Genomic DNA, 26,928 nt, shown 5'->3' on the forward strand with positions numbered 1-26,928 from the left:
CCACCCTGGACTCCCCTGGTTGAGGGAGACCCCCCCAGAGCGACTGATCCCCCTTTATTCCCAGAAAAATACAGATTTGAAGTGTGGAAAAGAGGTAAATGATAGACGGGCATCACCCAGGGGGGGTGGGGGCAGCTCGGGGGTCCCATTTGGGTGGGTGGGGGGTGGGTGAGGGATTTTGGAGGGGGGTCTGTGGCACCCCGTTACCTGTGCCTCGCCAGGGCAGTGGGGGGCTCGGGGGCAGGGGAAGCTTCGGCCCCTCCGTAAGGGGATCTGCTTTGAGAGAAATTCATTCCAGGATGTGTCGCCGGAGGTGTCGGACTCCATTCCTCCTGAGATGGAAAGAGGACCTTGGAATTCCACCCCGCAGAATCATAAAGAGAAGGGAAAAAGGTTGGAAAGGATGGGGAGAAGGGGGGCTGTGGGAGACCCTGGAGTAAGTTGTCCTCATCCCTGGACTTGTCCAAGTCCGCCGGTGATGTGTGGGAAGTGTCACCCAACACACCCCAGGGTTGGAACTGGATGAGCTTGAAAGGTTTCCAACCCACCCAACGGGTTCCATGATCCCAAGAGACCCAGAATGGAGGATCCCATTCCCGAGGTGACCAACCTGCACTTGAGGGTGTAGAGTTCCCACAAACTTCACCAGGGAGGTCTGGGGGGGCCGTGGGACCAAGGAGGGCACCGGTTCGGACGCGGGGAGGCGGCTGCCGCGTCTCCTCCAGTTTCTGCTGGAATTCCCCTCCTTCCCCTTCCCGGTGCAGGGGGGGATCCAGGGGTCTGGCTTGTCTCCGTTCAAACTCTGGGATAGGAAGAAATGGGGAGGGGTGAAAAAGGGGTGGGGGGCAGCAGGAGGAAATATTGTGGGGGGGTTGAGCTAAAACTCCACAAAAAGTTCTGGGAAGAGGGGAAAGGGGGGGGGAGAAAAGGGGGGGGGAGAAAAAGGGGGGGGGAGAAAAGGGGGGGAGAAAAGGGGGGGGGAGAAAAGGGGGGGGGGAGAAAAGGGGGGGGAGAAAAGGGGGGGGAGAAAAGGGGGGGGAGAAAAGGGGGGGGAGAAAAGGGGGGAGAAAGGGGGGGGGAGAAAAAGGGGGGGGAGAAAGGGGGGGGAGAAAAGGGGGGGGAGAAAAGGGGGGGGGGGGGAGAAAGGGGGGGGAGGAAAAGGGGGGGGAGAGAGAAGGAAGGTGGGAGAGGGAAGGAGGGTGGGAGCTGCAGAGCTTCCCCTCTCCCTGTTTTTCCCCCCCTCCCCTGCTCACTGTTGATGTTGGATCGTTGATGTTCCTCCAGCTTTACCAAGGAGAGGGGGAGGTGATCAGGGGCCGTTCCCCACTTCCCCCATCCAGAACCTTCCCAACTTCTCCGTGACCCAAATCCCCTCCTCCTCCCATTCCCTTTGCTGAGGAGGGCGACGGCCCCCGGAACCGCTCTGAATGCCGACGGGGGATCCGTCGGGTCCCTTCGTGATGATCCCGCGGGTGGGAAGAGTTCCGGAATTTCTGGTGAAGGGTCTTCCCCCTTGGATGTAACTCCTGTAGGCTCCTGCTTTTTGGGGCCGGTGTCGGATCCACTCGCTGAGGGTCTCGATGGGGGAACCGTTCACACACCACTCAGTGACCCCGAACTGGCGCAGTGGGCGCGGGGCGTGGGCTGGCCAGGGCCTTGCGGTTCTCAAAGTAGAGACCACAGAGCTCCAGCAAGCTTCAGAGGCTGGGGGGAGAGGGAGAGGGTGGGTGGGGGCTGGAGGGAGGGTGGGAGAGGGTGGAGGGGTGGGAGGAGAGAGAAGTGAGGGAGAGAGGGAAGGAAGGTGGGAGAAGGAAGATGGGTGGGAGAGGGATGGGGTGGAGGGGGGAAGGGGGGAGAAGAAAGAAGGGAGGGAGAAGAGGGGGAAGAGAGGGGGAAGAGAGGGAGAGAGGGAAGAGAGGGGGGAAGAGAGGGGAAGAGAGGGGGAAGAGAGGGGGAAGAGAGGGGGAAGAGAGGGGAAGAGAGGGGAAGAGAGGGGGAAGGGGAAGAGGGGGGAAGAGAGGGGGAAGAGAGGGGGAAGAGAGGGGGAAGAGAGGGGAAGAGAGGGGGAAGAGAGGGGGAAGAGAGGGGGAAGAGAGGGGGGAAGAGAGGGGGAAGAGAGGGGAAGAGAGGGGGAAGAGAGGGGGAAGAGAGGGGAAGAGAGGGGAAGAGAGGGGGAAGAGAGGGGGAAGAGAGGGGAAGAGAGGGGGAAGAGAGGGGAAGGAGAGGGGAAGAGAGGGGGAAGAGAGGGGAAGAGAGGGGAAGAAGAGGGAAGAGAGAGGGAAGAGAGAGGGAAGAGGAGGGAAGAGAGAGGGAAGAGAGAGGGAAGAGAGAGGGAAGAGAGGGAGAGAGAGGGAAGAGAGAGGAAGAAGAGGGAAAGAAGAGGGAAGAAGAGAGGGAAGAAGGAGAGGGAAGAAGGAGGGAAGAAGAGAGGGAAGAAGAGAGGGGAAGAAGAGAGGGAAGAAGAGAGGGAAGAAGAGAGGGAAGAAGAGAGGGAAGAAGAGAGGGAAGAAGAGAGGGAAGAGAGAGGAAGGAAGAGGAAGAAGAGGAGAGAAGAGAGGGAAGAAGAGAGGGAAGAAGAGAGGGAAGAAGAGAGGGAAAGAAGAGAGGGAAGAAGAGAGGGAAGAAGAGAGGGAAGAAGAGAGGGAAGAAGAGAGGGAAGAAGGAGGGAAGAAGAGAGGGAAGAAGAGAGGGAAGAAGAGAGGGAAGAAGAGAGGGAAGAAGAGAGGGAAGAAGAGAGGGAAGAAGAGAGGGAAGAAGAGAGGGAAGAGAAGGGAGAGAGGAAGAGAGGGAAGGAAGGTGGGAGAAGGAAGATGGGTGGGAAAGTGTAGAGGGGGAGAGGGAAGAGTGGAAGGGAAGAGAGGGGGGAGAGAGGGGGGCAGAGAGGGGGGCAGAGAGGGGGGCAGAGAAAGAAGGGAGGGAGATTGAGAAGGAGGATGGAAGGGGGGAAGGAAGGTGAGAGAAGGAAGATGAGTGGGAGAGGGAAGAAAGAGTGGGACGTGCAGGGGGTGAGTGGGAGAAGGGAAGGACCCCCCCAGGAGAAGCTTCCCCACCCCCAAATTCCCGCTCCCTTCTCCTGGAGCTCTGCACCCCTCCAAGCTCAGCTCCCTGCTGGCTTTGAGGGTTTCCCCAACTCTCCCACTCCCCCTGCCCCCTCCCCACTCACAGCTGTGGGTGGGTTCTCGTGCAGGGCCTTGGATTTGAAGGGCAGCTCCGTTTGGATGTAGGATTTGTGCTTCACCTCCCCGTGGTGGGATCCCAACCGATCCTCCGGCAGCGGTCGCTTGGTGGCCAAGGGGGCCAAGAACCCCCCTTGGGTTTTCCCGGCCAGGGGGGAGAGGGAAAGCTCCCGACCCAAAGTGGTACCCACCAGGGTTGGGTTTCCCTGACCTCCCCCCTAAAGGAGCCAAGGTCAATTCCCTGGAGGAGTTTTTCCCAGGGGTTTTTAGCTCCGTCCATCCTCCCCGATGGTTTTGGGGATGGGGTTCAATCCCGGTGGATGAGGTTCTTTTTTTGATGATGCAGGGTTTGGATTTTTTCTTGAGGAATCTCTCTCGGAGCGGTATATCGATGGGGGAAGCCGTTCCCTGACCACTCGTGACTCCCATCTGCCTCAGGTGGGATCTGGCGTGGCTGGAAAGCCCCTTCCTGTTCTCAAATATTCCCCACAGAACTCGCAACGGATATCCCGAACCGCGGTCGGCTCGGGAAGCTGGCAGGGAGGGATGGAAGGGTCAGGGTTGGAAAAAGGAACCACCCCCAACCTTCTTCCCCTTCTCCCACCTTCTTCTTTTTCCCACCTTCCTTCCTCTCTCCCCACCCTCTCTGCTCTTCCTCCCTTCCTTTTTCTCCCATCCCCCCTTTCTCCCACCTTTCTCCCTCAGGCCCTCCCGGAACCAAGGCTCCTTGGTGGAGAGGGAGAGTTGGGACCTTACAGAGGTTGAGGGTGACAATCCTCCTCCCGTGTGGGACCAAGCTGGGTCAGAGGGGTGAGGTTCTCCATGGAGTCCTCCTGACATCATCTCCCGTTTGATTTCTACCCTCAGGTGATCTTGTTTGAGTTTCTTCTGCAAGGAGGGAGGAGAAAGGCCTGGAAACATCTTCCGGGGCAGTGGGAGAGGGGACGAGGTAGGAGATTGCCCCAGGGGGCCCTTCCGCCGGGGGCCAGCTGTGCTGGACCTTGCTTGGGAAAGAGCTTGACTGATGTGAAAGTTCCTCTCAAGGACCTCTTGGCTTCCAAAGATCCACTGGCAACCCAAGAGACTTCTTGGCCCATGGTTTTTGCTGGGCGGGAAGGGATGGATTGGCTGTTCTGCCACACCTACTTTGCTCCGAGGATTTTGGCGTTCTTCTTTTTGATAGGATACTCTCATTCGCCTTCCTCGATGGAGGGAGCCCGTTCACGTACCACTCGGTGACTCCATCTGCTCAGGTGGGATTCTGGCGTGGCTTGGAAAGCCCCTTTCCTGTTCTCAAAATACTCCCCACAGAACTCACAGCGGATGTTCCCGAACCGGCTCCGACCCCGAGGCTGAGGGGAGAGGAGAGAGGAGGGAGAAGGGAACCCCAGCTCATTTGAGGGACCTCTAGGAAGGACCTTGGAGAGCATTTCAGGACCTGGAACACCATCCAGAACCTTTTAGAATCACCCAGATCCAACACCCCTGCCCAAACCTCCCGCTGGATCAGGAAATCACTAAAAAAAGAGCACAACCAGTGCTGGCTGAACGGGGGTGCCCATTCCTGTCCCTGGGATTAACTTTCCCTCTTCACTTTCCCTCTTTTCCCACAATATCTTCCCAGAACTCAGCATGTTCCAGGGGATGCGAGGTTCTCGGGCAATCTGCGTTATGGAGGAGGAATGATGAAACAAAGAATGAGGAGAAACTGGAAAATGTGGGATTCGGATTTTAAAGTAAGTACCCTGGGCTGTGTCCTGCTCGGCTGGGGCAGAGTTTGTTTCCCAACAGACCCACGTTTCCTGCTCCAAAATCCACTCTGGGGAAATGATAATGGATAATTCTGCATCTTGCTGCCTTTGTAGCACGTTCCCTCCTGTGCTCAGGTTGCACAGCAGTGCTGAGACAAGTCCTAAAACCTGTTTTTTAAACCTTTTGGTTTTTTTTTCCCTGTGGTCCTCCACAGTGTAATTCCCCATATTCCAGGATGGAGGAGTGGTGGATTGTGTCCTTCCTGATCCCCTCTGCCTCTCAGAGACTTAACAACAGTTAAGTCTCTAACTCAGTACAGTTAGAGTAAGACTCTAGTAAGACTCTAACTCACTGAAAGTGAGTACAATCAATGCTGGTTGGACGGGGGTGGCCACTCCTGTCTCTGGGCTTCACTTTTCCTCTCCTCTCCAGCCCCAGAAAAAGAAACTCAGAAAAGATCCCAGTGGGAAGAAAGGAAACAACAAAACAGCTTCTGAGGAACCCGAACAGCAAAGCAGCCAAAACAGACGGCTCCGACAACTCCGACTCCGACAACGGTGAGAAGGGAAAGGATGGAGCCACCAGCTCCTGGGCTTTGGCAGAGCCTCCTGTTGAGAATCAGAATTTTCAGGCTTGGAAGGGACCGTTGAGGATCACCCAGGCCCAACCCCCTGCCCACACCTCCCACTGGATCAGGTTCCCCACCCAACGTGGCCTTGAAGACCTCCAGGGACCTTCTCACCACCCTCCTGGGGGAGAACTTCTTCCCAACTTCCAGTCCAAATCTCCCCTCTGGTTTGAACAGAGAACACAGAATTTTCAGGCTTGGAAAGGACCTTGAGGATCATCCAGGTCCAACCCAACTGCCATGGGCACCCCCACTGGATCAGGTTTCCCCACCCAACGTGGCCTTGGAAGACCTCCAAGGATGATCCTTTCCACCACCTCTCTGGGGAACCTCCCAGGGTCTCCCCACCCTCCTGCTGGAGAACTTCTTCCCACTTCCAATCTCAGTCTCCCCTCCTCCAGTTTGAATCCATCCCCCCGTGTCCTGTCACTACTGGACATCCCAAAAACTCCCTCCCCACTTTTCTGGAAGCCTCTTCAGATCCTGGAAGGCCACAAGAAGGTCCCCTCAGAGCCGTCTCCTCTCCACACTGAAACACCCCAACTCCTCAGTGTCTCCATAGGCAGGGGTTCTCCAGAACCTTCAAACTGGAGCAGGAAACTCCAGAGACTCCAGCCCAGCCCCTCCCCCACGGGTTCTGCCACCCCTGAGCTTTGCATCTTGAGCAAAGTGAGATGGCCACCAAGGATGGAGCCCTTTGGTAGCCCCACAGCTCCAAGAAGCCTGGGAGGGCTGAGAAAGCCTCAGACCAGGGGGAGTTTTTTTCAGCTTTTCCTCCTCTGAGAGATGTCCCCATCCCCTCATCACCTCCATGTCCTTTGCTGTCCCCTCCCCAGCAGCTCCTTCTTCACCTGAGGATCCCAGATCTGGACTCAGTTCCTCCAGATGGGAGAAAATGGGATGTGAGAGGAGGAGGAGGAGAGTTCCAGCTGGAGGCTGAGACCCCTTTTTGGCCACCAGGACTCCAAAATCCTTCTCCTCAGAGATGCCCTCATGAGGTTCCTCTCTGTCCAGGTCCCACTGGGTGCCAGTCACCTCTCCCAGACTGATGTCACCCCAGCCAGGTGACAAACGAGACCAAACCCACCACTGACCCTTGGAGGGACACACACACACTGCTGACCACCACCTCAACCCTTCTCCCTTGAGGAAGGACGCCCAGGAATTCCTCCCCTCTTTTCCTGAATGGAAAACAACCATGGAAAAAGAAGAAGAAACCCAAATGAAACCAAACTCACTCAAATTGAGGGGTCCCTCCTCATCCGGCCATTGTGGTTTTTCGGGGAAGCTCTGCAAGGGCTGAGTTGAGAGTTGGAGCTTTTCTCCTCAGGGTTTTTGGGAGTTGGAGAACCCGAAAGAGTAGAGGGACCTCCTTGAGGATGGGAGAACCGGGTTGGGAAGAGGTTCTTTGGAGAAGCCCGGGGGGATTTTGATGGCTTTTGTTGACAGAAGGAGCATCCAAGGAGCGTTCGGAAGCTTTGGCCATGGGGAAGGAGCGGCGGGCGAGGGTGGAGGTGGATCTTTGGGTGGCTTTTTTGCTGAGGGACGGAGGGGAACAAGGGGTGCCCCTCGTTTTTCCCAGGTTTTTGCTTCATCAGTTCGTAGAGGAGGTCGATGGGAGCCCCACTGCTCTCTGACTCAGCCACCCCGAGCTTGTCTGAGTGGGAACGAGCGTGGCTGGAGAGCCCTTTCCGGGTTTCGAAAGCAGGCGGCCGCAGACCTCGCAGGTGGTGAGGTTCTGGGCTGGAAAAAAAAAAAGGAAAGGGGGGGAAAGGGAAGAATCCCAGAGGGAAGAATCAGGGATGAGAAGTTCCACTATCAACCAAAAGAATCAGCTTTAAGAAAGAAACAAAACTCAGCCCCCACCCGCCCCGGAAAGGATTCGGCGCTGAGGAAAAGCCAGAAAGGTTTTGGGTTCATCCAAAGGTTCAAGGAAGGGATTTAAGGGATTTTCCATTCTCTGCTCTCCTGGGGATCATCAAATCCCCACCCCTGATGTGCACTGAAGTGGAGTCAGTGGGCACCTGCAGCCCAAAAAACCCAAAGGGATCCTGAGAAGGTCCATGGAGGGGACTGTCCCCCTCTGCTCTGCTCTCCTGAGACCCCACCTGGAGGGCTGAGTCCAGTTCTGGGGTCCCTGCTCCCAAAAAAGCCATGGATATGGTGGAATGTGGCCAGGAAAGGGTCAGGAGGATGATCAGAGGGATGGAGAGGGATGTCCTCTCCTGTGAGGACAGAGTTGGGGTTCTTCAGGCTGTAGAGCAGAAGGCTCTGAGGGGACCTCAGATGTCAGGGCAGTTGGGTCCCTTCCAACCCTGAAAATCCAGGGATTCTCTAAAAACCCAGGACACAGGGGGGGATCCTCAGGAAAATCCAATGGTTTTATAAAAGTCAGGACACAGTGTGGTTTCCCCACCCCGAGGTGGATCTTTCACCTCTTTCCCACCCTGGCTTTGGGGGTCTGGGGGTGGGATCTGGGGTATTCTTCCTCTTCCTGTGATTTTCCTCCAAAGGGGGAGCTCAGAGTGAGCACTCAGAACAATTAAATTATTAATGAGGAGAGGAGGGATTGATTGAGGTGCTCTGAGGAGCACCCCTCACCCCCTTCCCCTTAATTAAGAGGATTAAGTCAACAAAAAGAACCCAAAATCCTCCTGGCAGGGGTTTACCAAACCTTGGAAGCAAAAAACTTGGAAGTTGGTTGTGGGAAAGGAGGAAAATTGGAATAAATCACTCACCCTTGGGGTCCTGAGGTTCTGCTTTGCTCCCGGGGGGCTCGGGTGACATTTTGGTCCCTATCCTGGAGGGGGGGGATCCATCTGCCCACCTGGAACACTTTTTTTTGGGAGAGGAGGTGACCCCACCTCCATGGCCACCAATTCTTCCTCTTCAGGAGCCAGGACTGCCAAGAGAAGGAGGTTGTTAGCCCCCCCCTTGAAGTGAGACCCCAGAAGGGGTGAGGGTGGTGGCTCTGTCACCCCAAGAGGGAGAGGGGTGTGACAGGGGAAGGGGTTAGAAGGGGACAAAGTGTTGGGAGAGGGGGGGTTTGGGGACAGCAGTGACACTTCCCTGCTGGAGGAGGGGTCCCTGGGGAAAGGGTGCTGGCAGATTTTGGAGGAGGGGACACGGGGACACAGACACAGAGGTGGCATCTCCGTGGTGACAAGGTGGCATCTGGGATGGATGGATGGAGGTGGGGGGGTTCCCTCCTGGGGAGGGGACAGTGACAATCCCCTCCTGGGGTCGGTGCCACCTCCCTGGCGGGGTCTCTGCTTCCCCCCTCCCTCAACACCCACCCGGGATCGTGCCCCCTCACCCACGGGTGGGAAACAGGGAGGGAAAGGACCCCCCCCACCATACACACCCCCCCTCTAGACCCCCAGCGCTGACCGGAACCGAACGCGACCCAAAAGAAGCGGCCCGGGGGTCCTCGGGAGGGACAAAGCCACAGAGGGGGATGGACAAAGGAGGGCGGCGGCTCCGAGACAGCGGCCTCGTCCGGGCCTTCCCCCTCATCCCCATCGGTACCGGGCACGGAAACAGCGCTGGTTTGGGCCGCTGGTTCCGACGGGAGAAAGGAAAAAAAAAAAAAGGGGAGGGGGAGGGAAGGAAAATGGAGGTGGGGGGGAAGGGACGGCGTGTGGGGGGGTCGGGGCGGGGGCCTGGGCCGGGCCCGGTAACGGGGTGGGGGTCGGGAGGAAAGGTCTCACCCGGCTCGGGCGGTGCCTCGGGCTCGGGCTCACCGTCCCCACCCCGGTCCCGCTCTCGGGGTCGCGGCGCCGTCGCCGCTTTTGTCACTTTGGGCTGCGAGGAGGTGGAGGCCGCCATCTTGGCTCCGGCACATGCGGAGCGGCCGCCAGGGCAGCGGGGAGAGCGCCGAGAGCACGAACCGGGCCCGCCAGGACAGCGGGCGGAGCGCCGAGCGAGAACGATGAGAGGAGGGGGGGAGGGGAGGGGGCAGAACCCGAACCCCCGGAACCCCCTGAGGGCTGAGGTACCGGTACCGGGGAGACCTCGGCGAGAGGCCCCATCGGGGCCAACCAGGGCTGACCAGGGCTGACCAGGCCCTAAACAGGGCTAACCAGGGCTGACCAGGGATAACCAGGGCTAACCAGGCCCTAAACAGGGCTAACCAGGGCTAACCAGGGCTAACCAGGCCCTAAACAGGGCTAACCAGGGCTGACCAGGCACTAACCAGGGCTGACCAGGCCCTAAACAGGGCTAACCAGCCCAACCAGGGCTAACCAGGGCTGACCAGGCACTAACCAGGGCTAACCAGGCCCTAAACAGGGCTAACCAGCCCAACCAGGGCTAACCAGCCCAACCAGGGCTAACCAGGCCTGACCAGGGCTAACCAGGCCCTAACCAAGCCCTAACCAGCCCAACCAGGGCTAACCCAGGCTAACCAGGCCTAACTGGCCCAACCAGGCTCAGTCAGGCCTAACCAGACCGAACTGGACCTATCTGGGACTAACCAGGCCTAACTGGACCCAGCCCTGGCCAAACCGGGCCCAGTTGGGCCTAACCAGGTCCAACCAGGCCTAATCGGGCCAACTGAGTCCAAACTGGGCCCAGTGGGGCCTAACTGATCCTAACTGGGTCCTAACTGGGACTCACCAGCTGCAACCAGGACCAACCAGGACCAACTGGGCCCAGTGGGGGTTAATGCACCCTGGGCCCCCCAGGACCCCCAAACCATGGTTCCCCTCTGAGCTCCAGGGGGGACGGGGCCACCCAAGGCCTTCACCCCCACCCCCCTGGAGGGATTCACCCACAAAGCCCTGCAACAAAAACACCAAAAAAAGGAAGAAATTTGGTGTCCAGAGGAGGTCAGGGGGGGAAACCACCCCCTCCCCAAAACGAGGTGGGGAGAGGAGGCAAAGGGATTGAATGGGGTGGGAATTGGGGTTTTTTTTAGGAATTTATCCCCAAAATGTCAAAAGGGTCGGAGCCACAAAGAGCTGAGGCAACGAGGGGGCCTCTGAGCAAGTCAGGAAAACAAAATCCACCCAAATCAGGAACCAGAATCCACCCAAATCAGGACCCATCCACGTGGAGCTTTCTGTTCTCCACCTGTCCTGGTGAGAAGGATCTGGGGGGTTGGGTTGATGGGTGTCCTCGTGGCCACAAGACCCAAAGAGAAGACATCAAAATATTGGGATCTGATGGTTTCAGATTCTGAAGCTGTTCCAAACCCCCTGGGATGGGAAGAGCCAGAGGAATCCTCACAGCCAGGATGGAAGTTCAGAGGGGACAAATCCAACCCAGCTCCCCAGCAGAGCAGGGACATCTCCAACCTTCCCAAACCCCTTCCTGATTTCCCTTCTTTTTTTTTGTGTTCCACCTCTGGAGCTTCACCCCATGAGGATGGAGACGCTCAAGGTGCTTCCCAAGGGCTCTTCCATGAGCTCCTCACACTCGTGGGATCCATATCCCAGAGCCCAATCCTGTTTCCTTCTCCAGAACCACCCCAAAAAAACCTCTTCAGAGACCCCCAAACAAAACACCCCCCAAAAAAGGGGATTTGAGGATTTCTGCCCCCACAGAAGGTTTTGGTTGAGGATCTTCTAAGCTCTTAACAGCCCAAGGGGTGTTTTGCAGCTCTGGTGGGGACTTTCCTGGCAGTTTCCATGTTTGGAAGTGGAGAGGAAGGAAGCAGGAAGTGGTTTGGAGATCTGCAGCTGCTGAGCTGAGATATTGGTCTGGGCCACCAACAGCCACAGAGCCAAAATAACTACAAAAAAACCCCCAAAACCAAACAAAAACCCCCAAAACCCTCCTCCCAGTGAGGTTTGGGAATCATCCAGGTTGGAGAGGACCTCGGAGATGATCAGATCCAACCCCTGATGTGCACTGAAGTGGAGTCAGTGTGCACCTGCAGCCCAAAATCCCAAAGGGACCCTGAGCTGGGTCAGAAGGTCCATGGAGGGGACTGTCCCCCTCTGCTCTGCTCTCCTGAGACCCCACCTGGAGGGCTGAGTCCAGTTCTTCCAAAGTCCCTTCCAACCCTGAAAATCCCAGGATTCTCTGATTCATCATCTCAGGAGTGGAAATAAAAGATTTGGGGCTGGGATTTCAACCCAAAAAGCCCCCCCAGGTGGATCTCTCTACCTGAGATCTGACACAAAGGTTGCCAGGGCTTTGGTTTGGTTTGGGTTTTTTTTTTCAGCTTATGGTAAATTTAATTTTAGTAAATGTAGAATTTATCCCTTTTCTTGAAATTGTGCCCCAAAGACACAACTCAAGATAACACAGAAGTTCCAGTCCCAGAGGCCTCCTGCAGGTGAGGTTTTCCCTCCTATCATCCCACATCTCCTTCCCTCAGCCTCCTCCTGCTTTACCCCAACGTTGGAGCAAGGAATTCAGCTCCAAATTCAGCTCTGGGTGTGTTTTTTGTTTTTCTTTTTGAACCCAGACAGACAATTCCTGACCTGATTCCTCCCACTTAACATTTGGAGAGGAGCCCAGCGAGGAGCAGGAGACCCTCCCAGCCCTGGGTCAACATCACAGCCTGAAAAAACTTGGAAGTGAGGCTGCCCAAACTGATAAGCAAGGTCGTGTTTCAAGAAACCCCTGGGGAGGTTTAACGTTGGATCTGCTTCACTGAGAGAGTTGTTGCACTCTTTCCTCTCCAAGATACCTTCCACACTTCTTAAATACAAAATATTTTGGTTTTAAACTGGGCACGGATCACTGATGGCTCCTGCCAGGGAATTCTGGGCACGGGGAAAGCTTGGAACTGCTGAGCATCCAGCTGCTGGCAGCAGAAACCCAACTGAGCCCTCCAGAATGCTTCCAGTTGGCACCAAGCACCCCCCTGGGCTGGTGGTTATCTATTCCTCAGTGCCAAGAAAGAAGAGTTTGGGTTTGCTCCTATGGTAATTTGGGTTCTTTAGGCTCAAAACTCATTCCAGAAAGTGGCCCAGAGCCATCTGCAGAGTTGCAATTCTGGACTGGAGTTCAAAGACACAGAACCTTGTGTCCAACAGAGGGTTAAGGCTGAGCAGAAGCAAAGGGGAAGTTGCTTGAAGGACTTGGGAGACCAGGAGTCAGAACCTCGTTGGGTTTCAGTCTTTGCAAGAGGTTTTTCTCCCTTTTTTTTTTTTTTTTTTTGAAACCTGGAAGCTGCTTGGAATGGGCTCAGCTCTGACTCTCCTGTGAAGAATTTGGAATTCTGCCAAGGGGTGAACACAGATCCCAAGAGCAGATTCCTGCCAGAACCAGCAGTGCCAGCAGGAAAGGTCCCAGCCACCACACTCCACCTTCCCTCCAGCCACCCTCTGCCTCATCAGCTCCAAACCTTTGGGGGTTTCCCCGATGGAAACCCCATTCCTAAAGACACCCAAATAACCAAACCTTCAAGATCCAAAGCAGGGTGGGACGCGGCCCCTCCACCCACCCCTCCAAAGACCACTCTGCCCCAGCTCTTTTCTCCATTCCATCTGCCCTAAAGGAGCCTCAGATGTCCCGAAACAAAGAGCACCAATGATGGCCAACTCAACCCAAGGTCAACGCAACTCAACCCAAGGTCAACGCAACTCAACCCAAGGTCAACGCAACGCTTTGGGGGGTGATCCCAGGGGTTGGTTGGGAGACACTCACCATCTCTGTAGGGTTGCAGGGATTCATCTCCCCAGGTTGGGGGGAACGGGGACAGAGGAGACCGCGGGACGCCGCACTCGGCCATGGGCGTGAGGGTCTTGTGGGATGAGGGTTCCACTCCCATGGCTGCCTGCAGCATTGGGTGCTCTGCCGAGTTGGCCAAGAGCTCTTTGAGGATGTTGATGGGTGAGATGGTGAGTTCCCAGTTGGTGATGCCAAAGTCTCTCAGGTGGGCTCGGGCGTGGCTGGAGAGCCCCGCCCGGGTGTCGAAACCGGCCCCGCAGAACTCGCATCGCATCAGGCTGAAAGTACTGGGGTCAAAGTTGGCAACTGCAGAGAAAAAGGAGGAGGAGGAGGAGGAGGTCAACAGCAACACCAAAACCCCAGCATCATGGGGCAAGGTGTGGGGGGGGACCCCCGTGGTTGCCCACGGAGTCCCATACGTACCCAACACTCCTGGGGAGGAGCAAACCCCCCCTGGATCAAAAGAAAGGAAGAGAAAGCATGGTGGAATTGAATACATACTACCTTTTTTCTTCTTCTTTTGGAAGGAAAACTTTTGCTCAATGGCTTTCACTTCTTCTGCTGAGATGAAGTGACGGACGTTGTAGCTCACCCCAACCCTATTGAGGTGGCCCCGTACGTGGTTCGCCAGCCCGATCCCGTTGTGAAACCTGTCTGGGCAATAGGGACATTTCCTCTCCTCATTCTTCAGCATGGGTGAGTCGGAGTCCAAGAGGTCATCGAGCTCTAGAGGAGAATCCAGTAGGAGCATATCCAAAGGGAGGGGTTCTTCCATCAGGAATTCCCGGGAAGGGAACGTTGATTTCTTCTTCGACGCCTTCACCCGGGGCCGTTTGGTCGCCCTGGGGTGGGGGTTCAGCTCATCCAGAAGAACGATGGGAACCATCTTCCTCAACTGCTGCTGCTGCTCCTCTGAGGCTATCAAAGAGTCCGTGGCCTTCAAGGTGTCTCTGAACATCCTCTTGAGGTCCAAGGCAGCTTGAGGAACCCTGACCCCTCTGCTCTCGCTCAAATCCATTTCCACACTTCCGGAGATCTCCTCTTCCACGTTCCCGATGTCTCCAGCCAACATCCACTTGTGCCTCAGCTCCTCCAACCCCATCGGGTGCCCCCTGAGACCATCACCTTCTCCTCCTTCAAGGTGCTGAGCTGCTGCTTTTTTTTTCAGCTGCTGCAGAGCAAACTGGGAGTAAGCTTTAGAAGAGGGGAAACCCGCCAGCCCCAGGGTTTTATGGGGGGCAGCAGAGGAAGCTCCTTTCCTCGCATGGAACCCTGATGCCTGGTAGTCCTTTTTACTGGCCCCGTTGCTCTTCTCCAGCCTCTGGTGGCCCAGGGCAAACCCATGGACCTCTTCGTAACGTGTCGTGCCCTCCCGGTGAGGGGGAGGGAAGAACCTTTCTGCTTTGCCAAAATAATCCAATTCTGCAAACCTGCCAGGCCTGGATGGGCTGTAGGCATCTCGGCTGGTTCCTGGTTGGTTGGGATCATCCTCATACACCTCCACATCCCAGGAAAAGTGGGAATGGGCGTATTTCATGTGCTCCCTGAGGATGTTCTCGTTGGGGGCTGGGAAGCTGCAGAGCATGCAGGTGCTGAGCCCTTTGCTGCTGCTGCTGCCATGAGGTGGAAGCTCCATCTGAAGGGCCACGTGGTCATTTGGTTTGTAGGGTTTGTAGATGCCATGCCCGGGGCCATCCCGGATTTCTCCGGCGCTTCCGAAGAGATTGAGATTCTTTGCTCCTTGGTCCTTCCTCTCCTTGACGTGCATCTTGGCGTGCTGGACGAAAATCTTGGAGGAGTTTGTGCCAAAGATACATTTGGGGCACTGCAACCGAGCTTCCCGACCTTCGTCTGGAAACTCATTGAGTTTTTGGATCTCCTCAATGATTTTTTCCCTGGACTCTTGGTGGAGCCTTTTGTGCTGCTCCAATGAGGCGGGGTCTCCGAAAGCCCACCCGCACTCGTTGCAGCAGAACTGACACTGCCCTCCCAAAGTGTCTCTGTCTTGGTCCCTCCCTGGTCCACGGTTATGCTGGAGCATGTGATCCATCAGATGCTCCTTCTTCTTGAAGTAAATGCTGCACTCGATGCAGGTGTACACAGCAGGGTCTTCTTCTGACCCCAGCTCCTCCTTCCCCTGCTCCTCCAACAAAACACTGCACACGTAGGGCCTCATCTCCACCTCGTAGGAGCTGCAGGGAGAAGGTTCCAGAGACATCACCGGGATCCGTTCCACCGAATCCTCGGCGTTGACCGTCCAGGACTGTTTGCCAACGGCAACGTCTCCACCCAGATCTGGCTTCTGGATTGTCCACTCCGTCGTGTTGATGTCACCCACCTCTGAATCCAACACCTTCCTGTGGGGCAAAGGACTCTCCAGGGATTTGGATTTGCTGAGGAGAGGGTTGAGGGTTTTTCTAAACATGGGAGTCAGCAGAGGAGGAGGAGGCACTTCACGCAGGGTTTGTGCCCGGAAGGGCAAATTGGTTGCTACATCTGTTGGTTTGCTGATGTCTTTGTGCTGAGGACTTGGACTTTTGGTGGCTCTACAAAGCCAATCCACCCTCTGGATTCCCCTTTTGCTTTTTTCTAAGTGCTCTTTGCTGAGGCCTTCGAGTTGCTTTGGTTCATTTGGAAGATATTTCTCTTCCCCTTCACTGACCACTACCCTGGAGCAAGGGTTGAGCTTCTCCACTGCTGCTTTGCCACCATCCAGGACCTCGGAATCGCTCTCGGGATCCACCTGACCCGGATCTCCAACCCGGGGCTCTCCAGTAAACACTGCCTCCTTCCCACACTTTGAGTCCTTCGAGCCCAAGAGTTTCTCTAAAGTGCTTTCATCTCTTCCATCACCCACTTCCATCTCCAAGCTGGAGGTGTCCCAGGTCAAGCTTCCAGACAAGGTCACGTTTAGGGAGCTCCTGGCATCCGTTCTGTACAAAACCTTCTTCAATTCCAAACGTTCTTCCTTGGGGGCGCTGAAAAATTTCAGTTTTGGGAGTTAAATCGGAGTAGGAACCCTTCCTGTTTACACTGGGATTGCCCCCAAACCAGAGTGGCTCTGAGTGGGCTTAGCCCTACCACCACCTCCAAAGCTTTCCCAGTTTAAACTGGGAAGGAACTGGTGGGTGCTGGAGGATGGTTGGCAGAGACTAAAATAAACCCCTTAAAAGATTCCAAGCTGAGCCAATGTCCCCAGTGCCCCCAGCAGGGACAAGGACACCTGAATGTGCCTTTTCCAGGGTGCTCAGAGCTCTTTGGCACCTTGGGGACACCAAGGGGGAACTGGGATTATCCCAGGGGGAAGCAGGAGAGGTACTGGGATAGCTCCAAGGGGAACTGGGATGCTCTCAGGGTAATTGGGGTGGGAAAAGGACCCCATGAGATGAATGATGGGTCCACCAGAGTTGCCACCACTGCTCTGCAGCCATTGGACTCTGCTCCTTGGCTCCAGAGGGACCCTCTGAGATCTTTGGTGGTGGAACCACCCCCTCTGGGGACACTCTTTGGGATCTTTCTGGAACTGGAGCACCATGAAGAAGGGGAGATGGGTTCCTGCTCCTTGGGAACTTACCCGAGTTGAGTCCTGGGAGTTGTGGTTGGGACAGCACTGGAGAGGGCAGGATGAGGCTCATCTGCAAGAGAGAGGAAAGCTCTGAGGTCAATGCCCAGGAGAAGTTTCTTCACACAATTTGCAACCAATTCAATTTTTTTTTATTTGTTTCTTTGGTTGGGGTTTTGGGTGTTCAAAAAGGTTTTCCAATGAGTAAACCTCTCCTCCAGAGTGAGGATTTTCTGAGCCACCCTTCAAAGGGTTTAATCCCAATTATTTGATGGCCAATCCAAATCAGGAAGGGAGGGAAGATGCTCCCACCAGCACCCAGGGATCCAGCACGGAGCTGTGGCCAAGGGGTTGGTTGGACAAGACCAGGATGGAGCCACCTGGGATGGTGGGAGATATCCCAAACCACAGACAGGAGTTGGAACTGGATGACTTTTAGATTTGGGTTGGAGGATTAGATTTAGGTTTGGGTTGGAGGGAATCTTAAAAACCATCTGAATGATCCACCAGATGACCTTGAAGGTGGCTGCCCCAACCCTGAAGATGTCCCAAGGTCAGGTTGGATGGGACTTGGAGCCACCTGGTATGGTGGGAGGTGTCCCCACCCATGGTTGGAACTGGATGAGCTTTAGATCATGGAATGATTTGGGTTGGAAGGGATCACGAAGACCACTTGGATGTTACACCAGATGACCTCCTTGAAGGTGGCTGCCCCATCCCTGAAGGTGTCCAAGGTCAGGTTGTATGGGACTTGAAGCCACCTGGGATGGTGGGAAGTGTCCCTGCCCATCCAGGGAGGGACCCCTGTCCATCTAGGGCCAGGGTTTATCCATTGTTCAGAACCCTTCCTGGAGAGGGGGCACCATCCCAGGCTCCCAGATCAACTCCTTTGGCTTTCCAAATCATCCTGGAAAAAGCTGGTGAGATCCAGAACCACTCCACTGAGGTCAGGAGAAGACCTGGAAATCCTGAGTCACCCTCCAGCCAGGAAGGGTGTGTGTGGGGGGAAACCCCAACCCTCCCAAATTTTAAACAATTCCCTAAATCCCCAATGCCTGGAGGGTGATGGGCAGAGAGCCCCGAGGTTGCTGGAGGGAGATTTCCAGGGATTCTTTTGTTCTCTGGAGCTCCAGCCCAGGTTCCTATTTTTAGAAACTGTCTCCTTTGGAGGAAAAACACTCCGTGATTTATCTCCCTCCTGATGAGCACATAACCTCATTCCCTGAAAATCCGGGTTTCTTGGAAACGGCCCCAGATGAGGGAGCTGAATGTCTTGGATTTAGGAGGCTCCAATTTCCCCTCTATGGTAATCCCAGAGCTGCTCCTCTGACCACAGGAGTGTGGCTGCAGCTCCTCCAACTCACAACTCAATCCTCTCCTCCAAGAGCTCAAAACCTCCCCCCCTCTTGGGGCCATGGGTCCCTTTTCTTCTCCCTTTTTCCTCTATCCCAACAGCTCAGAACCTGGAGATGCTTTGAAAAAATTCAACCACATCAGCCCGAGGCCAAAAAACACCTCCCAAGAGAAAGAGAAGGGGTAAAAAAAAAAACCACAACAAACCCCATGAGTTTTACATCCTGGAGCAGTTCTGAGGAGCTCGAAAGCTCTCTCAGATGTGGCTTCAGTCCAATCCAGTGCCTTTTCTTTGCACAACATCTTTCAAAGGTCATGGATTGAGAAATACCAACATCTCCAGAAGATCCAAAGCAGTCCCAGCTCCTGGAGACCCTCACTCAGGTTCAGGGCATGCTTGAGAGAGCAAAACTTTGGCCCAGAGCTTCACCACCATCCCCAAAATCCCACCAGGATGCACCTCGAGGTGGTTTTCCACCTCAGTGCTCTTGAAGGGTTCAGTTGGTTCTGTTCCAGTGCTGCCCAAGAGGGAATTTTAAGAGACCCAACCCAGCAGATGGATCATCAGGAGGTCCCAGAGAGGTCACCAGATCCAAGACTCAATGAAGTGAGGAGCCACTGAAGGTCCCCAACCAGTTGGGACTGAAGGATGTGATGGATGAAGAAAGGTTGGGGCTGAAGGTGTTGAGAAGATGAGGACCAAATCCTGGACACACAGAGTGGCCAAGGAAGCCACAGCATGGGAAGGACTTCCAAAGAATCCAAAGGTGTGGGGAATTCCATCCTTGGAGATGCTCAGAACTTGATGGGGCTTCAGCAAGTTAAGGCTGAGGTTTGCCATGCTTTGAGCACCAGGATGGGATGAAAAGCTCTGGAGGGTCCTTCCAACCTCAGCTACTGGGTGATTTTAGGATTAAAAATCCAAATACGTTCAAGAGTCAAAAGCAAAGAGGTCTTTGGGATGATGGTTTCCACCAAACCCAGACAGAAACAGGAAGATGACTCTTCTGAAGAGTTCACCCAAGGAACTGCATTCTCCTGGAATTTTCCTACCATCTCCTGAGAGTCTAAAAGACCCCCAAGGAGTGAAGACTTCCACAGCCCCCCCGAAATATTCTTATTTCCCAAACTTCCAACTGCACAAAGCTCCCCCCCTCAACACAAGGGAAGATTCTCCCTTCCACATCATCCTCCAGGATGGCTTTTAGGACCTCCACGTAGCTCCCATGGCATCTGGGTGCCCAGATCCCACCCTGAGGATGGGGTTGACCCAATTCCCAACCAAGAAAGGGAAGAGGAAACTCCTCCAGAGGGGGAAAATTTGGACCAAACTCTCCAAACATTGCAAAACGGAGACAGGAGATGGACTCATCCCTGAGGGCTTCCAAAAACACCTCCCCAAAACCAGCACCAACCTTCCAGGGTTTTGGGGTTTTTTTAGATTATCGAAACAAATGAAGAAAAATAAACCCAGAAGGGGCATGAAGAGACTTTTTATCTCCTCTGCCAGCAGGCTGAGGGACCTCAAGGTTTGAGCAACACAATGAGGTAAGGGGGGAGTTATTGCATCACCTCCTGGGATGTTGCAAGGATTCAGGCTCTGAAATTCAAGACCAGGCTCCAACTTCAGGGTTTTCACCTCCAGGGTTTAACTGGAGAGCTGAAGGTAGGGGAGGAATCACTCCTGGGCCCCAGGAGCTTCAGAGAATCCCAAGAAATCAAGAAGTCGAATTCCAACACCTTGAGGTGGCCTTGGCTTTGTCACCAGCACAATGGGGACTTCAAGGCTGGAAATCTTGGGTCACCCCAAGCTGCTGGAGATAATTTGCTCCCCAAAAGCTCCCTGGGAAGGTAGGGGAGCAGAATCTTCCTTCCCCACATCCCCTCCCACCTTTGAATCCATCCTAAACCCCTGACTCAGCTCTTCCAGAAGACCCTTTCCAAGATCCCATCCATGTTGGGGGACCAGGGGCACCCCCCAAGGTTCCTTCTGTTTGCAGCACACGCAGTGACCTGGGGGTCAAACCATCCCCCCTGACCCCAGCTCCAGGAGAAATCCCAACACCCAGGGCTCATCCCAAGAGCTGGAGGTGGTGGTTTGCAACCTGCACTGGAGGGCTTGGAAAGGCAGTGGAGAAAACTCCAGAAGGTCCAACCTGGTGGGGAAAAAAAACCCCAAAAACAAACCAACCAACCAAAGAAAAAACCCCAAACAAAACCACACAAAAAACCAAAAAACCCACAAACCCAAAAAACAAACCAAACAAAACAAAAAAAACCAAAACCACACAACAAAAAAACCAAAAAAACCCAACCCAGATACAAAGAGAAAAAAAAACCCAAAACCCAAACCCCTAACAAAATGAAACAGAAAAACCCAAAAAAACCCACAAACCCAAAAAACAAAGAAACAAAAATACACAACAAACAAAAAAAACCCAGAAAACCCAAATACCAAAAAAAACAAAAAACAAAACCCCAAAAGAACAAAAAAACGACAAACAAAAAACCCACAAAAAAACCCCAAACAAACACAAAAACCCCAAAAAACAAAAGACAGAAACCCCTCATTCCTCCCCCAAAAGTTCATGGAGAGACCTTGGAGGTCAAGTGAAAGTGGGAGAGGCAGGGTGGGGGTGTTTGGGTTGGCAGAACCCGAAGCTTCCTCTCCTTTCCAGCCTTGGAAAAAAAAAAAAGGCACTGGGGAGATTTGTTTGCAGGTTTTGGGGGGATTTGACGAGTTCCTGGAATTGGGGGGGGAGCGAATGGATCAGAGTTGGGTCCCCAGTATCTCCATCTGAAAAGCATCCCGAGCTCCAGCTGGGATTCCTCCAAGAGAACGGAAAAAACTCGGGACAGGACCCCAAAGCCTGGGGGCAGGGGGCTCATCCCAGAGTCCAAGGTTCATCCCAACATCCAGGGCTCATCCCAGAGTCCAGGACTCATTCCCAACCCCCAGGCTCACCCCAAAATCCAGGGCTCATCCCAGAGTCCAGGGCTGACCTGGTGGGTCCCAGGTTTTACCCTCAGCAAACACCTCCCTCTCAGACCAGAGCTCCCAATTCCTGTTTGACTGGAATTCTACCAGGAATTCCACTGGAATTTGTCTGCTTTCTACCCAGGATCTGCCAGATTTTTGCATTTCCTCCATCCTGGAATCTTTTAAAAACAAAAGGAAAGGGAGAAAAAGCACAACCCAAGGGGGCTGTCCCTCCGTTTAACTCTAAAAGCCCAAATTGAGCCTTTTCAGAGGTCATTCCAAGCCCATCCTTGAAAACCTCTCTTTTTTTTTGTTTTTTATTATTTCCTTGAAAATCTTTCCCCTTTTTCTATTATTTCCTTGAAAACATTTTTTTTTAAATTTCCCTCCCAACCCTCTTGTTTTACCCATCCCAAGCCCATCCTTGAAAACCTTTCCCCTCTTTTTATTTCCTTGGAAACCTTTCCCCTTTTCTGATTATTTGATTGAGAACGTTTTTGATTTCCCTCAGAACCATTTCCCTCCCAAGCCCATCCTTGGAAACCTTCCCCCTTTTTTATTATTTCCTTGAAAACTTTCCCCTTATTCGATTTTTCCCTTGGAAACCTTCCTCCTTTTTTTCCTTCCTTGGAAACCTCTCCCTCTCTCCTCCCAACCCTTCACCCCAACCTCAGCAGCTTTGCTGATCCCCAAATCCACCCCAAAACAAACAAACAAAACCCCAACCCAACCCACAACCTTCCCCCCTTCAAGCCAAGACCTTCCTGGACCTTCCATGACAACTCCATCATCCCAAAGGTTTCTCCAGCCCTCCCAGAAGAACCTTCTCCAGCATTCCAAGAATCTCCACAAGGAGACCACCAAACCCAGAAGGTCACCTTTGGAAACTGGAAGAACATCTCCCAAGCTTCCAGGACCTCTCCAAATCCCCAAACCCCTCCTAGATGCCAGAAACTCCCTCAGAGAACACTTTTCCAGCTCTCCCTGGGACTGATCCCACCAGGACAAAGACATTCCCATCCATGACACATCCAAGTCAAGTGGGAGATGATTGCTCCTCAAGTTGGCAGTGGCTCTGCTTGAGCTTCACCTCTAGGAGGTCACCACCCCCACCCAGCAGCAGACCAATGGGGTTTTTAACCCATTAAGACTTTTTTTTTTTTTTTGGTGTCACCTCCCAACCAGAGGAGGTCCCAAAGCTTCGTCCTCTCAGGAAAATCCAGAGAGGGATGAACGTGGCCTCATCCTCATTTCTCCTGGGGTTGGGAGAAGGTGCTGGGATCTCTGACCTCACCTTGACCCAGCAGCCTTCCCTGCTCCAAAACAGCTTTTATCCCCCCAAAAAACTGAGAAAACAAACAAACAAACAAACAAAAGACATTTTTTCCTCCAGAGAGCTTGGGTGGAGCAGAACCTGAGCTGGAGGAGAAGAGAAGAGCAAAGCACCCAAAAAAAAAAAAAAAGTTCCAGAACCTTTTTCCTTTCCACAGATTCCCCGGGGAGGAGAAGGATTGGGTCATGTCCTACTTTGGGAGGCAGCAGAGAATCCAGGACCTCACCTGCTGCTGCTCCGGGGTTATTTTTAAAGCTTGGCCTGGTTAGGAGGATCCTGGGGGGATTTGGGGGTTTTGTAGAGTCAGAAGAAGACCAAGAAGTTCTCCAGGCCTTGGGCAACGTGAGGGTGAAACCTCCTGCCAAGGGGGTCCAGAAGGCGCCAGGCAGGACCCTTCCTGAGCTCCAGGTCACCACTCGGGGTGACCACAACCCCCCTGTTGGTGCTCAGCACCCTTTCTCTTGGTTTGAAGACCTCATGTCCAACCTCTTGAGGAAAAAGTCATGAGGAGAGCAAGCACCCAACCCCATCCTGCTTCTGGTGCTCAACCCAAAGCCCAACCCCTCACAGATCTTCTCCATGATGTTCTCCAGAGCACCTGCAGCTTTCTGCTCACCCCAAAGACCAATCCCTTACAGATCTTCTCCATGATGTTCCCTAACCCAAGATCAACCCAAAGACCAAACCTTCACAGATCTTCTTCAGAGAGCCCCTGGAGCTCCCTGCTCAACCCAAGATCAACCCAAAGACCAACTCCTCACAGATCTTCTCCATGATCTTCTCTAGAGAGCACCTGGAGCTTTCTGCTCAACCCAAAGACCAACCCCCCACAGATCTTCATGATCTTCTCCATGATGTTCCTCAACCCAAGACCATCCCAAAGATCAACCCCTCAGAGATATTCTCCACAATGTTCTCCAGAGCCCCTGGAGCTCCCTGCTCAACCCAAGACCAACTCCTCACAGTTCTTCTCCATGATTTTCTCCAGAGACCAACTGGAACTTTCTGCTCAACCCAAGATCAACCCAAGGACCAACCCCTCACAGATCTTCTCCATGATGTTCTTCAACCCAAAACCAACCCAAAGACCAACCCCTCACAGAGGGGATCTCCAAGCGTTGGGATTGGCCTTTCCCAGGACTGATCTCAACTTCCAGAGCTCCTGGATGGTGCTCAAGGGGATGGATCAAGAAGTTCTTGGCCACCAAGGGGAGAGGGGACACAAAGGCCACGCAGAGAGAGGGGATGAAAAGCAGGTCAGGAGAGGAGAAAACTCAACCAGGTGGACACCCAAGAGGGTGACAAGAGGTGGGACCTTGGAGGGGACCTTCTCCCACACCACATCAGTGATGGACCCAACAACATCTCCCATAGGTGACCAAGATCCCCATACTGGGACACTCAGCACACACATGGGGTCCCATCACCCCAAGGACCTCCAAAGCCACCACTCTAACCCACGCTTAGGTTCTACACCTCACCCCTTGCTTTCTTTGTCCCACCAGGAGGCACCAAGAGAACAAAAGCACCAAGAAATGTCCCCAGACCCCACCAAAGAAGCCACCTCAGCGACGTTGACCAACTGGAGGGACTCACCGGCCACCTCGTGTGCCTCCAGGGCCACGTCAGGTTCTTGGCTGGAAAGGGAGGAGAAGAAGTTGGGGTCCTCTGGGAGGGGGTGCAGCTCAGCACCAGGGGGACCCTTCTCCTCTCCACTCATCATCTCCAGATCGTTGGTGGTGTAGAAAGTCTCCTCCTCCAACTCCGTCCCCGTCTCCGCCAGCGTCTCCGGGGTTTTTTGAACATCTTTGAGGAAAGGGACTCTTGGATCTTCACTTTGGGGACACTGGAGGAGAGGAAAAGTCTCTGGGTTGGGTTCTGGGGTCATCGGTTGAGCTCTGCCTCCATCTCCTTGAAGTTCTGAGAACCTGGGGACACTTTTCTCCATCCCTCGTCGGTGCCGTTGGGCGGCCGGGAGAAAACCCCCAGGGTGGGGCTGGGACTGCCAGGAAAAACTGCCAAAAAAGAGGAAAAAAGGGAGAAAAATGAGAATAAAAAAGAGGTTGGGCTTGGCCAAGGTGGAGGAGAAGTGGGGGTGGCACCACCCACACCCAGAACCATGGGCAGAACCTCAGACCCTCCCCTGACCCAGTTCCAGGGGTTCCAGAGCTTCCCCTCCCCTCAAGGCCAAGGAGGGATCCCCAAATTTGGGGGTTTTAGGTTGAGGGAAAGGAGCCAAAGAGCCCCGAGAGCTCAACTGCAAGTTCTGAGCAGCCTCTTGGAGGAGCTCTGCTCCCAAAGCCCTTTTTTTCCCCAAAACCCACTCGGGCTTTGCCAAGCTCAGTGAGGGCTGAAAAATACATTTACTTTTTTTTTTTTAATTAAAAAAAAATTTTAAAATTTAAGAATTTAAAAGATTTTAAAAATTAAAAAATTTTAAAAAGTGGAAAAAATTAAATTTTAAAATGTTAAAATGTTAAAAATTAAAAATTTAAAAACTAAAGATTTAAAAATAAAAATTAAAAATTTCAAAATAAAAATTAAAAATATTGAAAATTTTAAAATTTAAAAATTTTTTAAAAAATTAAAACAAACAAAACCGAATTTCTGTTTCTTTTCCTACTCTCTCAGCACCCACAGAGCCCCCAAACCCAAGGAGTCCGAGGAGCTCTGCTCCCTCCCCCAATCCCCCTTTTTCCCCCCAAACCCCCTCGGTGGGGGGGGGGCTGTGGCTTTGGGATCGTTCCCAAGCTCATCGGAAACAAGAAAAATAAAAAAATTTCAGCCCCCAAAAGCCCCCAAAAGCCCCCGATCCTCTCACTGAACTTCCCAAGTTTGTCCCCAGATTCCTCTCGCTCCCCAAATCCCACTATTTTCCCCCAAACACCCACTCGGGGGGGGGGGTGCGTGTTCCCCACTCCCACCCCAAAACACCCAATGAATTTCCCCCCCAACCCCAGAGAGCCCCGAACCCCCCCAGCAAAACTCCGAACTTTCTCCCCAAATCCCCGTTTTCTCCCCCAAAACCCCACCTGGGGGGTGGGGGGGTTCCCAACCTCACCCTGAAGCCGGAAGAACCTCTCCCGAACCACGCGGGGTCCGGGCTGGGTTCCGGACCCTTCCTGCCCCCCGGGCCATGCGCAGGAGGAGCCGAACCGACCCGATTGAAATGCTAAAGGTGTTAAGTGGGGACAATTGGGGACAATCGGCACCTTCCCCCAGGGGTCACCTTCAGCCTCCCCCTCCTCACCCCCAGGGACCTTTTTGCCCGCCTGGAATTTTTGGTTTTTTCCCCAACCCCGGGAGCAGTTTTGGGGTTTTTTCATCATTTTACTTTTTTTGGGGGTTTTTGGGTTTTTTTGGGTACGGCCAGAAGTGTTTTTTCCTCCAAGTGGCACCAAAACGCGGGGGGACTGAGCCCAAAACTGCTCCAGGTGGTACCGAACGCGGGGGGACTGAGCCCAAAAGTGCTCCGAGTGGCACCAAAAGTTCTGCGGGGAAACCCAAATGCGGTGGGATGAGCCCAAAAGTTCTGCTGCCGGTACCGACCCGCGCCAGCGGGAGCCCAAAGCTGCTCCAGGTGGTTCTGATCCGTTCCAGCCCAAAGCTGGAAGCGTCTCAGGATGCCACCTCCCCGGTTCCGACCCACTTCCCATCGCAGCACTGCTGGGGAAGAGGAAACGGTACCGGCACCGCCGAACCCCTCCCTGGGTTCCCCCCCCCCCCCGAACTCCTGGGTTCCTCCGTGCCTCAGTTTCCCTCCCGAACTCCTTGGTCCCTCCCGAACCCCTGGGTTCCCTCCCGAACTCTTGGGTCCCTCCGTGCCTCAGTTTCCCTCCCGAACCCCCTGGTTTCCCCCCCACCCCTCCCGTTTCATCCCTCCGGACCGGGCCGGTGTGAGGAGGGGGTTCTGAGGGTGGTGTCAGCGGCTCCTCCCCCCACCCCACCCCCCGGTTCTCCCGGTACCGGCTCCGCTTTGCGTCCCCCGCCCCTCCCACCCCCCCTGACCCGCTCACTCACCCCTCGGAACCGGGCCCTCTGGGCTGCTCCCCCTCAGCGGCGGCTCCGCTGCTGCAACCGCCGCCCCCGCCGCCTCCTCTCCGGTTCCGACCTCCACAGCAACCTCCGAACCGGGGACATGGTCCCTTTAAATCCCTCCCCCGGGGCCCGACACCTCCCGGTCCAGGTCCCGGTCCAGGTCCCGGTGCCGCCGCCGCCGCCTCCTCCTTCGCCGCTCCAGCCGCTCCCCCGCCCCCCTCTCGCCGGCGGGGCCTGATGACGTCACGCCGAGCGCGACCGGGCCGCCGCCGACATCTTGAAGGAGCCGCTAAGGAAGGTCCCAGCGCCGCCTCCTCCGCCGCCTCCGCCGCCGCCATTTTGGGTCCGGGCCGCTTCCGCCTCGCGCTCGCCGCCCCGCCGGAACCGGCGCCGCGCGTCAACTCCTCCGGGCCCCGCCCCGCTCCGGCGCGCTGCGACGCGCCCCGTGATGACGTCACCGTCCCGTCGCCGCCGCCATCT

The 26,928-nt window shown here is 54.6% G+C and overlaps 1 protein-coding gene across 1 annotated transcript; it reads right to left on the bottom strand.

Moving 5' to 3' along the window:
- Nucleotides 1–151: 151 nt before the first annotated feature.
- On the bottom strand, nucleotides 152–26,786 carry WIZ (WIZ zinc finger). Its single transcript, XM_030468652.1, is given in 27 exon segments — nucleotides 152–334; nucleotides 337–374; nucleotides 612–631; nucleotides 633–688; nucleotides 690–802; nucleotides 1,254–1,298; nucleotides 1,301–1,495; nucleotides 1,498–1,642; nucleotides 1,644–1,685; nucleotides 3,140–3,364; nucleotides 3,366–3,658; nucleotides 3,661–3,709; nucleotides 3,933–4,378; nucleotides 4,426–4,501; nucleotides 4,503–4,528; nucleotides 6,795–6,834; nucleotides 6,837–6,916; nucleotides 6,919–7,108; nucleotides 7,110–7,265; nucleotides 7,268–7,299; nucleotides 8,295–8,366; nucleotides 8,369–8,458; nucleotides 13,159–13,488; nucleotides 13,687–16,160; nucleotides 16,757–16,817; nucleotides 24,007–24,425; nucleotides 26,431–26,786. Coding segments are annotated over 27 exon segments (6,114 nt in total). The 3' UTR covers nucleotides 152–289.
- Between the last annotated feature and the right edge of the window lie 142 nt (nucleotides 26,787–26,928).

This window comes from Calypte anna, unplaced genomic scaffold, assembly GCF_003957555.1.
Source record: "Calypte anna isolate BGI_N300 unplaced genomic scaffold, bCalAnn1_v1.p scaffold_211_arrow_ctg1, whole genome shotgun sequence".
NCBI lineage: Eukaryota > Metazoa > Chordata > Aves > Apodiformes > Trochilidae > Calypte > Calypte anna.